A 14,118-nucleotide genomic window follows, 5' to 3' on the forward strand; every position below is an offset into this window, starting at 1 on the left:
TGAAAATCTTTGCAGGCACCTCTTTAGTACATTACATTCTGCACAGAAATTAGAGTCACGTTAGATTTAAAAATCTAGTCAACTACCGTGCTTCATTTCTGACTGTATCACTATCAGGCATAAGAATAATATGAATATAAATATGACATGATATGTATATTCTTACACGTTTGCTGTTGTCTCACTCTAGTTTTGTAGTTTATTAGGCAGACAGGATTTAAGTGAGATAGCAGCAAACACGAAACAATACATGGGAAAATGTTTATACTCGTATTATTCTTATAAGAGAATACTGCATGTGATTCACAATTCATAAAACTTCCTATTAGCAACCGTCTCTTCTCACAGGTATGAAAAAATTCAGAACGTAGGGTTGGCCATATTGACAAACATCCCAAAGTCTTGTCAGTCGGATTTTCGTAGTACATTGGAATGCTGCTACATTTGAAGATGAACAATACGGAATTTGTATTTACTTCATTGGATAATGTATGAAAATGCAGTGGTCGAAACTCATCTTCCACCTTTTTTTTTTTTTTTTTTTTTTACTGACGCAGAGGTTTTGGCGCTGGTATTTATCTTTGTGCCTGCAAAGCATGCCTGTGTTGCGCTACATATATTCGACAGCAGAAGTTAGTTGTGGCGGCACCTACCAACATTTATCAGAACTTCCGCTTGCTTTGCACTCGATTCTAAGCCGCAGGCGGTTTTTTGGATTACAAAAACCGGAAAAAAAGTGCGGTTTAGATTCGAGTAAATACGGTACATAACTATGATATGGCGGACAGAAAGGGAAAGAGAGAGTGTAGCAATATATTAGTGGAAATACAGACACAAAGCTTGTGTCTGTATATGTGTGGATGGATATGTGTGTGTGTGCGCGCGAGTGTATACCCGTCCTTTTTTTCCCCCTAAGGTAAGTCTTTCCGCTCCCGGGATTGGAATGACTCTTTCCCCTCTCCCTTAAAACCCAAATCCTTTCGTCTTTCCCTCTCCTTCCCTCTTTCCTGACGAAGCAACCGTTGGTTGCGAAAGCTAGTATTTTGTGTGTATGTTTGTGTTTGTTTGTGTGTATCGATGTGCCAGCGCTTTCGTTTGGTAAGTCACATCATCTTTGTTTTTAGATATATTTACATAAATATGTATACTACGTGTAAATTATCACTGATCATATTTCTCTATTTACCTAAAATATTCATACTTAAAGAACTTACTCAGCAACATAATAAGAGTCCCGCGTAAGGATCAAGATAGAATCCATTTCAGTTTCTGTAGGATCTCCTGACCTGCAACCCAAATGCAAGCCATAGAGTACAATTCGCAAGAAAATGTAAAGAGCAAAAGTATATTAAGTATATACCTACACTGGGTCTGCATCTATAAGGCCCCATGCCCCAAGAATGATCTCAGAATCACTTATTAACATTTTTTTACAATCTTCAATGAGCAATTTCACATGCTCAGCTGTTAAGGCTACATCTTCTTCATCAACAGCCTTCTCTTGAGAGAATACATCATCTGACACAATGTTACCTGAAAAAGTTATTTGTAAATGCATAAATTTTCTACCATTGTAAGCTGAAAATTAATAAACACTCTACCATATATATTACAATTTATTGTAACCTCATGGTTTCTCGTGGTGCACCTGGCAAAAGATTCTATCAAAGAATTTCTACTAATTGAGAACTGTTCTAAAAATTAAGTAAATAAACAAAACTCACAACATACAACTAAAAATAGTGTTCCTGTTCACCAGTGCTTTGTTTTAATTTGAAACATGAATGCAATATTTCACAGAATGTTATTTGACTGCAAGAAGCGTTTGGTCCTGAAAAACAATTTGGGTGTGAAAATGAACAGAATTTATGTTTATGCAAGGGCTAAGTTAAAATTTTTCAGTCCCCACAGGGATGACACTAACAGCAATGACAGGTTATCTTTGTTATGTTGATGTAATATAATTGGATAGATAAGAAGTCTGTTCATCAAAAGGTAGCAGATGGAAATACAAATACTGCTGGAAAAAAATAGTACATCCTTTTAGAGGTTTCCAGTTCACTCAAGATTTATTGTTTCAACAGTGCATATGGAGTACATGAAATGATTACATTTACAGATCAATAGCACAAGTGGTTCTGAGGTACCAGGTATCGACCCACGCTGAAACACTTGTGCGTGGTGTAGCCTCAACAAACAGCAATGGAGGCACTGACTCTGACATCCAGTTGATTGTACAGATGGCACATACTGTTTTGGGATACGTTATGCCACACCTGCTTCACCAGTTCATATAGTTCTGAAGAGTTGTTGGTTGATGAGTCACACGAATCACTTGGCACCCCATCCTATCCTGAATGAGCTCAACTGGAGACAAGCCTGGAAATTGTGCTGGCCAGGGAAGTTGCTGCATGTACTGCAGAGCACGTTGAGTTTCACAGGCAGTGTGTGCAAGAATTATCCTGTTGGCATAACACATCAACTTCCTGTCCCAAGAATGGGGAAAGAAGATGTCTAACAACATTCTGCATATACTGAGCTCTGGTTAGCATCCTCTCAAGAAACCCCAAAGGTGAAGAGGAGTTGCAGTCACACCCCCACACCATAAGGCCTGGGTTGGGGTCAGTGTGTCTTGGACAAATGCACTCTATGAGACAGCATTCACCAGGTCTACGTCAAATGCACAAATGACCATCACTTGCATGCAGGCAGAATTTGCTTTCATCAGTGAAAACTACGGAGCGCCATTCCATCTTCCAACTGATCCTCTGATGGCACCAGTCGAGCTGCGCATATTGACAGTGTGGTGTGAGTGGAAGACAGGCTATAGGTGTACATGCCCGTAGTCCCACTGCTAATAACATAGGGCTGCGAAATTACATTTTTATTCAAGGCTCTTAATCCCGAAAGACAATTTTTATTAATTACTGGTCTCTGTTGAAGAATGTTAAGTCAGATATTGGCTATCACTTATGAGAAAACTGTAATAACACTATAAAGGATTGTCACATTTATACAATATCAAAATATTAAAAGACGCTTGCAGCTGTACTAGTAACTTTGAACTGTTTACAAATGTATGCAGTAAATAAAATCATACAGCACTTATTTGTTCATAGACCTATCACTACTTAAGTTCAACATATTCCAAGTCTTACAGAGGCACTGCACTTTTTGCAGTACCACTTCCTCTTCACATTGAAATTTTGTCTTACAGATTTTCTTCTATGCTGTAGGCCCACATTATCTGTTTTTAGAGACCAACAGTAGTCAGCCATCATCGCTTCATCCCATCTGCCTTGATAACATGAGTCTATTTCTATCATGTACAGATAAACCATTTCTCCATAGTCTTTGCTAATATCTCCAAGACTGTCAGGGAAAAAGTCATTATGACTATGAGTTATTAAACTGATAATTCGGTAATTTTCACACTTGTCAGCAACTGTTTTTTTTTTTTTTTGGAATTGTAATTACTACATTATTCTTGAAGTCTGAGGGCATTTCACCTGTCTCATACACCTTGCACAAAGATGCAATAGGTTTGTTATGGCTGGTTCTCCCAAGGCTATCAGTAGTTCTGGTGGAACTGTAATAAATAAGCAATTAAAATGGAAGTCACCAGATGGATACTAAATACAATGCAGTCTACATTTTCACAAGTCAGTGCCCAGTACAAAGTTACAAAAATAACTTCTGGGTACCCAATACAAAAATGAGCCTAAACAGGCTTGGAAACTAGTTTATGGGAATAAAGAAACATTATGAAAATTGTGAATCTTCAGGTTTTCGCGGCGCAAAGACTGCTCCATTAAATTTCGGGAATGCAGCCGCATAAATACTGCTTCTTCTTGATCATTTGCAGCTTTCTGTATTCATATTCAGAACAGTCTCACAGGCTCTTAATCATCCATAATGGATAAGTTCAATCTGACTAGTTCATCAAACATTACTGTACAGAATGTGACAATCCTAGACTACATTAAAATTTCAAGTGATCATAGACTCTTAAGATGCAGAGAAGAAATAATTAAAAAGCAAGGTATAATGTTCAGAAATTTATTAAATGAAGATTTATGAACCTTTTAAAAGCAATATATAGATGTAACCATAGGTGTCCACAGTCATTGTAACTGCCAATAACATATTTTCTTTGTCCATGGTCATGTTGTCCATTAAATGTTCTTCATTGGCATTTGCTTTAATGCTTGCCACTGGTTCAAATAAGTGAATGGGAAATTGACAGCAATTATGACAAAGCACTGTTTAGTTGCTGTCTAGTGCCGACTGAGGTGTGCCAGTACTCTGTGTACCTGTAGCTGCTACAGTCTCCCATGTACCTATGTATGTTGCTTCACTTGAGCTGCCACTCTGTAGTCCTGTAGCTGTTGGCAGCCTAGGTTCCAAAAGTTGGTACCCACCCTCTCTATTCATGTTAGCGGGTTGCTTGGCTATTTGTATCACCTCTCTAATCCTCCTCCTGGAGGTGAGATGCTGTTTCACCAATAAACAGGCTTCTCGAAATTCTATCTGTTTGCCACACTCATCCTGGTGTTCTGCCACTACTGACCTGGTGCACTGTTTTAGTCGGATACCCCTTTCGTGTTCAAATACCCATGCGCTGATCAGTCGCCCCATCTCACCTGCATATATTAGCCCATAGTCGCACCTTATTTCATAAACCACCAAAGCAGCAGTGACATAACACCAGGGTGAATGCAGCAAACAGGTAGAATTTTGAGAAGCCCGTATACTGGCAAAACTGACTCTTACCTTCATGGGAAAGATTAGAGAGGCGATAGATACAGCCACGTGACCCACCAACATGAGTAGAAGAGACAGGTACCAACGTCTCGCATCTCGGCTGGCACCAGTAACAGCATTATGGAATGGCAGCTCACGCGAAACACACACGCGCACACACACACACACACACACACACACACAAAAGAGAGAGAGCACAGTGGCCACAAGTACACAGGGTACTGGCACACCTCAGCTGGTACTAGGCAGTGTTTCCCATTCACCTGCTTTCATCAGTGGCAAGCAATAAAACAAATACCGATCAGGAACATCTATTTCCACCAATGAAACAAAATAATGAAAACACCAATAAAGAATATTTAACACCCCTCCTCCACTCCCTCAATAGTCTATCAGAGTTTGATAGCAGCCTCTTGTGTCAGTATATCGCATATAAGAACCAAACTTTTGTCATTCAGCAGAGAGAGAGAGAGAGAGAGAGAGAGAGAGAGAGAGAGAGAAGAAGAAGAAGGACTCTGAGGAGGGCCATTTGCAACAGTGGCCGAAACATTGGGAGTTGTACACATTGACAATTTATACACTTCATTTTGAAATAGTTTTATAGTTTTAATCCAAATAAAAACAAAATTTGCTATCCAAATATAAAAACCAATTCTTGTTTGAATTACACTGAAAAATTCCGAAAAAACAGTGGTTAAATTAACTCCCTGTAACAGGGATCTGAAAATTACTGGGCTGCATCAGTCTGCTGGATGGACTCTGGAAGAATGTGGTTGTACTGAGCATAAAAGTTTGTAGCTGCTGAGATCACACATGGAAGGGTCTCTGCATTGTGCAATTATCTATTTCTAGATTATGAACTACCTCTGAATCATAACAGTCAACCAGTGTTATAGCTTATACTAAGTACACCAGCTCCTTATGTGTATGCTGGGCCACTGTTAATGATGAATTACTATAATAGTGATGCAACAGTTATAAAAGGGCTCAAATGACTTTACTAACCTTCCAGTTCAAATAATGAAACCAAAATTCTTTCACTTGCTTGTAGAGAGCGTCACTAACAGATAAGAAAACTTATTATTCAGCTTCAAATTTTTATAAAATTATTACACTCTACACTTACCCAACATCATATCTATGGTAGCCTGCCTGTAGGCATCCTTGAAACGACTGAGGTAATACCTGGAAAACAGCAATAACATTATTTCAGTGGCAGCATTACATTTACAGATGTTAAGTACAAGTAATAAAAAAATGATCTGTTATGCTTCATTCTGTGCCATGGGAATTACAATATTTCTTTATTAAAACTGGCTAAATCTGCTGTCTATAAGTTACTGCGCAGTAAGCGTATAACTAACCCAATCAACAAAGACCAAAAAAGTGCATTACCACTACATGGAATACAGAGATGAGTTACTAATAATATTATTGCAAGAAACACGTATGGACTGACTACAGAAATCTCTGCACACTGTTCTACACTGTTCAAGGGAAAATTGAATCATAGTCAACCTGTACACCAGTTGTAGCACTCTTCCAGGAAAGGCATCCCCCCCCCCCCAACCCACCCCCCACTACAAGCACTGCAACATACATCGCCATCATTTCCTGCCTAGTTCTCATATGTGAGTAGCCAAAATAACTTGTCGAGCTCGTGTTTATATACTTACGTTATTTTCAGTTTATTGAGTACTTGTTTCCAGTTGTTACATCAGATTTTGTGCAAAATATATTCCTATGAATAATGGCTGAGAAATGTGATGTTGTCAGTGATGTATGCAGTGATGGCAGGAAAGGGACTACACTGATAAATGTGGCACCTTGTTGCTGTCTATTATTGACAGTGGAGTGTAAAGCTGTGTAGCTGTGCTGCTGTCACTTGAATGATCAGAAAATTACTGCACTTCCCCTACCATTAACTGCGCTGTTGGTAGACCACACAAATCACTTCTACTCAGGAATTGCTAGCACTTTTAGAGTGGACTGCTCTCAGTGAAGACACTTACCATATACCCACAGTATATCTTGCAAGGTGAGTGTGAAGATGTATTTTAGAACTGGACTGATTGTGTTCAGTCTAGAACAATAATCTGCTGTAATGAATTGCTTGACTTTCAAATACCTGCTGTTCCAGAACACCTAGGTAACCTATTTCTGTTCCAGAGGGAGCCAATTTGTGTCACTGGGCCTGTTCAGATGTTGGGAGGGACAAGGCTGGGATTATGCATTTGATACACCTCATGCTGTGAAGAGTATTTCAGCCACTGATAGTGGGGGATATGAAATTGACACTGACAAATACCGGGTTGTTATAATTACAATTTTTGCTAATTGCGCCAGTGAAGACAGAAAACTATTTATCATAAGGGCACTCAACTTTATAGGAATGATATTCAGACTGCACACTAAAGGATTAGCATTGTCAGTAACGTTAATGTTATGACTTGCTGCTAGATGCTGGTACTAGTATGATGACATAGGGGTGAAACATGGGCATCAGTGTGCATTACAGCTGCAGACAGTCAACGTGGATGTTGTTCAGGTCAGCAGGGCTTTATTCGTAAGGCTATTTCATAAAAACAACAGCTCTTCGCGATTATCGATGCGTTAAAGGAGTACGGAAAGATGCTCTTTCCAAACTGAGGTTGAAGAAAATGATTCAGAAGTTCGAATTAACTGACAATTTGGAAACTGTTACTGGGAGAGGCCAATAGCCAATTGCACCATAACACTCAAATATATAAATACTGCCAGAGCCTAAAGATTTTGTTGAGTGAGGAGGGGAAAGCTAAACTTTGAGAAAGCTCTGGTCACAACAGTCTCAGCTTGGATACAAACGACAGAGGGATAGAGAAACAATTAAAATCGCTCAAAAGAGGAAAGGCCATTGGACCTGATGGGATACCAGTTCCATTTTACACAGAGTACGCAGAAGGAACTTGCCCCCCCTTCTTGCAGCGGTGTATCGTAGGTCTCTAGAAGAGCGTAGCATTCCAAAGAATTGGAAAAGGCCACAGGTCATCCCCATTTTCAAGAAGGGACATCGAACAGATGTGCAGAACTATAGACCTATATCTTTAACATCAATCAGTTGTAGAATTTTTGAACACGTATTATGTTCGAGTATAATGAGTTTTCTGGAGACTAGAAATCTACTCTGTAGGAATCCGCATGGGTTCTGAAAAAGACGGTCGTGTGAAACCCAGCTCGCACTATTCGTCCACGAGACTCAGAGCACCATAGACACGGGTTCACAGGTAGATGCCGTGTTTCTTGACTTCCGCAAGGCGTTCGATACAGTTCCCCACAGTCGTTTAACGAACAAAGTAAGAGCATATGGACTATCAGACCAATTGTGTGATTGGATTGAAGAGTTCCTAGATAACAGAATGCAGCATGTCACTCTCAATGGAGAGAAGTCTTCCGAAGTAAGAGTGATTTCAGGTGTGCCGCAGGGGAGTGTCGTAGGACCGTTGCTATTCACAATATACATAAATGACCTTGTGGATGACATTGGAAGTTCACTGAGGCTGTTTGCGGACGATTCTGTGGTATACCGAGAGGTTGTAACAATGGAAAATTGTACTGAAATGCAGGAGGATCTGCAGCGAATTGACGCTTGGTGCAGGGAATGGCAATTGAATCTCAATGTAGACAAGTGTAATGTGCTGCGAATACATAGAAAGAAAGATCCCTTTCATGTAGTTACAATATAGCAGGCCAGCAACTGGAAGCAGTTAATTCCATAAATTATCTGGGAGTATGCATAAGGAGTCATTTAAAATGGAACGATCATATAAAGTTGATCGTCGGTAAAGCAGATGCCAGACTGAGATTCATTGGAAGAATCCTAAGGAAATGCAATCTGAAAACAAAGGAAGTAGGTTACAGTACGCATGTTTGCCCACTGCTTGAATACTGCTCAGCAGTGTGGGATCCGGTACCAGATAGGGTTGATAAAAGAGATAGAGAAGATCCAACGGAGAGCAGTGTGCTTCATTACAGGATCATTTAGTAATCGCGAAAGCGTTACGGAGATGACAGATGAACTCCAGTGGAAGACTCTGCAGGAGAGACACTCAGTAGCTCGGTACGGACTTTTGTTGAAGTTTCGAGAACATACCTTCACCGAGGAGTCAAGCAGTATATTGCTCCCTCCTACGTATATCTCGCGAAGAGACCATGAGAATAAAATCAGAGAGATTAGAGCCCACACAGAGGCATACCGACAATCCTTCTTTCCACGAACAATACGAGACTGGAATAGAAGGGAGAACCGATAGAGGTACTCAAGGTACCTTCCGTCACACACTGTCAGGTGGCTTGCGGAGTATGGATGTAGATGTAGATATGAATGTTTCTTACTCTCAGAGCCTGCAATCAGTATGACCATTTTGCATACTGATCACGTGTTAACAGAGGACTTAAAATCTCCAATCAGTAGTATCAATGTGTGTGTAATAAACAACAGTGTTTACTCTTTAGAGCTGACAGTTTTGGGAAAGTGTATATCATAATCTTTTTCAGTAGTTGTGGAATCATGAGGCATCTTAATTACTGAAACTTCAGAATGAGAGAGAACATATAACATTAATATTATTGTTTCTGCATTAGTTTGCTTATGGCTCCAAACATTCAAAGTAAAGCTATTCATTTTAAATGAAGTGTGTTAACACTATGTGGAATATAGAGATGAGTTACTACTAATGTATATGGGCAGATACTACATAAATCTCTGCACACGGTCCTACACTGCTGGAGGATAAATTGATTCTTAGTCATCCTGTATAGCAGTTATTGTGTTCTCCTGGGAAACAATCCTTGCTTTTCTGTTTACAGACAGACTGTACCTCCCCAGCATATACTGTCCAGCTCTTTTGTAGACCACACAAAATAATTCCAATCAGCTCATATTTGTAAGTTGGAGTTATTTTCAGTTTATTGAGTACTTATTTGCAGTTGCTAAGAGGGCCATTATGAAAAACAGCTCAGCAGTTGGAACTGTCAGCTGTCTACCATGCTGAAGAACCTGTGACCCAGTGTAACATTATGCTAATGTGTACAGGGTGGTTATAACTAAACTTTCACTACTTGAGAGGGTCTCCATGAAAAATGAGGAATTGTTGGATAGTGAAACTCTGTGTAAATATTTGTGGAGACATGCAGAAGAAGTTACTGTTGCCATGGCTGAGAATGTTGCAAGCAACGTGCAATCTTCAAACTGCACATGAGCTGTGTCATGACACCTGAACATTTTATGGTCCACTGTTCAAAAAATGCTGTAAACAACTGTGAAGTGGTATGCATATGAACTTCACAATAGTCAGCAAAATTTACCGCATGATACAGACATTCAAATAGACTTTGCTCCTAGATTTTTTGCAAGGGTTGAAACTGATGACGTGTGGCCTTGGAACATTTTATGCAGTCCTTACACTCACTGGGGCAGTGAACACACACAACTGTCACACTTGGGGATCATCTGCACCAATAAACATTCATGAAGTTCCACTCCAGTAGTTAATGAATCACGGAGTGGTGTGGCTTCATGGTACAGTTCCTGATTGGTCCAATTTTCGTTGAGGAACTCAGATCCTGAGGACCAAGGACATGCAGCGTGAACAGCACACTTTACTGTGACCTCCTTAACCCTACTGTATGGGAGACAAGATGCTATGATGCACAATATAGCTCCCTCTCACAATGCGCATGAGGTCACTCACTTACTCTGTAACCAATTCGGAGAAAACTGCATCAATGGCTGGGTTGCCCCAAACTGCGTGGCCCACAAGATCACCAGATTTGAACCCGTATGATTTCTGACTGTGCAGTTATTTGAAGGACAGCATTTGCCAATGGAACACTAACAAATGTTAGAGGTTGACTATGAGGATGGATGGAAGGTAGCCAACTTACCACCTGAGATGTTTCAAACAACAACAGAGCAATCTCTACTGTGCTCCAGGCTGTCATGGATGCAGTCATCACATTGAGTAATGTTTGTAACTTGAAACGTGAACATGGTATACAGTTAACAAATGTGCTTCTTTCAATGATTTATTCATTATTTTTCTTCTGCATGTCTTCACAAATATTTCCACAGAGTTTCACTGTCCAACAATTCCTCATTTTTCATGGAGGCCCTCTCAAGTAGTGAAAGTTTAGTTATAACCACCCTGTACACATTAGCACAATGTTACACTGGGTCACAGGTTCTTCATTATGGCAGACAGCTGACGGCTCCAACTGCAGAGCTGTTTTTCACAATGGCTCACTTAACAACTGCAAATAAGTACTCAATACACAGAAAATAACTCCAACATACAAATATGAGCTGAGTGAAGTTATTTTGTGTGCTCTACAAGAAAACTGGACAGTATATGCTGGGGAGGTACAGTCTGTCTGTAAACAGAAAAGCAAGGATCGTTTTCCAGGAGAAAACAACAACTGCTATACAGGGTGGCTAAGAATCAATTTATCCTCCAGCAGTGTAGAACAGTGTGCAGAGATTTATGAAGTATCTGCCCATATACATTAGTAGTAACTCGTCTCTATATTCCACATAGTGTTGTTGTTGTTGTTGTTGTGGTCTTCAGCCGTGAGACTCGTTTCCCAGTACCTACTGCAACCTACATCCTTCTGAATCTGCTTAGTGTATTCATCTCTTGATCTCCCTCTACGGTTTTTACCCTCCATGTTGCCCTCCAATATTAAATTGGTGATCCCTCGATGTCTCAGGACATGTCCTACCAACCGATCCCTTCTTCTAGTCAAGTTGTGCCACAAGCTCCTCTTCTCTCCAATTCTATTCAATACCTCCTCATTAGTTATGTGATCTACCCATCTAATCTTCAGCAGTCTTCTGTAGCACCACATTTCGAAATCTTCTATTCTTTTCTTGCCTAAACTATTTATCATCCACATTTAACATGCATACATGGCTACACTCCATACAAATACTTTTAGAAAAGACTTATTGACACTTAAATCTTTACTCGATATTAACAAATTTTTCTTCTTCAGAAACGCTTTCCTTGCCACTGCCAGTCTACATTTTATGTCCTCTCTACTTCGACCATCATCAGCTATTTTGCTCCCCAAATAGCAAAACTCCTTTACTACTTTAAGTGTCTCATTTCCTAATCTAATTCCCTCAGCATCACCTGACTTAATTCGACTACATTCCATTATCCTCATTTTGCTTTTGTTGATGTTCAGCTTATACCCTCCTTTCAAGACACTGTCCATTCCGTTCAACTGCTCTTCCAAATCCATTGCTGTCTGACAGAATTACAATGTCATCGGCGAACCTCAATGTTTTTATTTCTTCACCATGGGTTTTAATACCTACTCCGAACTTTTCTTTTGTTTCCTTTATTGCTTGCTCAATATACAGATTGAATAACATCGGGGATAGGCTACAACCCTGTCTCACTCCCTTCCCAACCACTGCTTCCCTTTCATACCCCTCGACTCTTGTAACTGCCATCTGGTTTCTGTACAAATTGTAAATAGCCTTTCGCTCCCTGTATTTTACCCCTGCCACCTTCAGAATTTGAAAGAGAGTATTCCAGTCAACATTTTCAAAAGCTTTCTCTAAGTCTACAAATGCTAGAAATGTAGATTTGCCTTTCCTTAATCTTTTTTCTAAGATAAGTCGTAGGGTCAGTATTGCCTCACGTGTTCCAACATTTCTACGGAATCCAAACTTATCTTCCCTGAGGTTGGCTTCTACCATTTTTTCCATTCATCTGTAAAGAATTAGCGTTAGTATTTTGCAGCTGTGACTTATTAAACTGATAGTTCGGTAATTTTCACATCTGTCAATACCTGCTTTCTTTGGGATTGGAATTATTATATTCTTCTTGAAGTCTGAGGGTATTTCGCCTGTCTCATACATCTTGCTCACCAGATGGTATCTTTTTGTCAGGACTGGCTCTTCCAAGGCTGTCAGTAGTTCTAATGGAATGTTGTCTACTCCGGGGGCCTTGTTTTGACTTAGGTCTTTCAGTGCTCTGTCAAACTCTTCATGCAGTATCATATCTCCCATTTCATCTTCATCTACATTCTCTTCCATTTCCATAACATTGTCCTCAAGTACATCGCCCTTGTATAGACTATCTGTATACTCCTTCCACCTTTCTGATTTCCCTTCTTTGCTTAGAACTGGGATTCCATCAAAGCTCTTGATATTCATGCAAGTGGTTCTCCTTTCTCCAAAGGTCTCTTTAATTTTCCTGTAGGCAGTATATATCTTACCCCTAGTGAGATAAGCCTCTACATCCTTACATCTGTCCTCTAGCCATCCACATAGTGTTAACACACTTTATTTAAAATAAATAGCTTTACTTCGAATGTTTGGAGCCATAAGCAAACTGGTGCAGAAAAAATAATTTTCATCTTCTATGTTCTCTCTCAATCTGAAAATTCAGTACTAATTACGGTGCCTCCTGATTCCACAACTACTGAAAAAGATTATGATATACACTTTCCCAAAACTGTCAGCTCTAAAGAGTTAATACTGTGGTTCATTATGCACACATTGATACTACTGATTGGAGATTTTAAGACATCTATTAACACATGATCAGTATGTGAAATGGTCATACTGCTTGCAGTTTCTGAGAGTAAGAAATATTCATATCCAAGGTGAGACTGTTGTGGCCAGAGCTTTCTCTAAGTTTGGCATTCCCCTCCTCCCTCAACAAACTCTTCAGGCTCTGGCAGTATTGATATATTTGAGTTAAAATGTTTGAAGTAATGATAAAGATTTGTCATCTGCAGGAAACCAGGTAATAGATTTAAGAGACACAATATGCACCCAACATTTTACGTGCTAGCACTTTCTTACAGAGTGGCTAAATAAACAATAACATGGATCTTAGCAACTGAACTGCTTCCAACACTTTTTTATTTGTGGACAATAAATAGAGGTACTCTAGGATCATCATGTCAGATAGGACATAGAAATCTGAAGTGTGGTACAAAAATGAAGACCAAATAGTATTGAAATCAGGACATCAGAGTAGAGAGGAAATTCAGACATAGGTGTTGTGGTAAAGATAAATTTAAAAATATTATTACAGATATCACAGGAATCTCAGGCAAAACAGTGAGACTTGTTTTGAAAATGAAAGGTGTCCCTTGAGTTTATAATGAGCCGACACATCTACATGCTCTACTGATTAAGATGTAGAAGACCTCTACAAAGTGTTAAAGAATCTGATAAATGACACCAAATCCCAGAATAAGATGATAACAAGAGATTTTAATGTATCAGCATGAAAAAAGGGGAAAGAACAATTCATCATTTGGGACTCTGGATATATTAGCAAAGACAGTGGTTAT

At 39.5% G+C, this 14,118-nt stretch overlaps 1 protein-coding gene across 1 annotated transcript in view; it reads right to left on the bottom strand.

The window, feature by feature from the left end:
• Positions 1-14,118, bottom strand: part of LOC124605791 (phosphatidylinositide phosphatase SAC2) — a 386,400-nt gene that overhangs the window by 120,972 nt on the left and 251,310 nt on the right. The window contains exons 10-12 of the mRNA XM_047137683.1: positions 5,891-5,949; positions 1,365-1,533; positions 1,215-1,286 (exon numbers count right to left, since the gene is read on the bottom strand). Coding sequence (XP_046993639.1) covers positions 1,215-1,286; positions 1,365-1,533; positions 5,891-5,949 — 300 coding nt within the window. The remainder of the gene's footprint in view (positions 1-1,214; positions 1,287-1,364; positions 1,534-5,890; positions 5,950-14,118) is intronic.

The sequence above is a fragment of the Schistocerca americana genome, chromosome 3 (genome assembly GCF_021461395.2).
Source record: "Schistocerca americana isolate TAMUIC-IGC-003095 chromosome 3, iqSchAmer2.1, whole genome shotgun sequence".
Classification (NCBI taxonomy): Eukaryota; Metazoa; Arthropoda; class Insecta; order Orthoptera; family Acrididae; genus Schistocerca; species Schistocerca americana.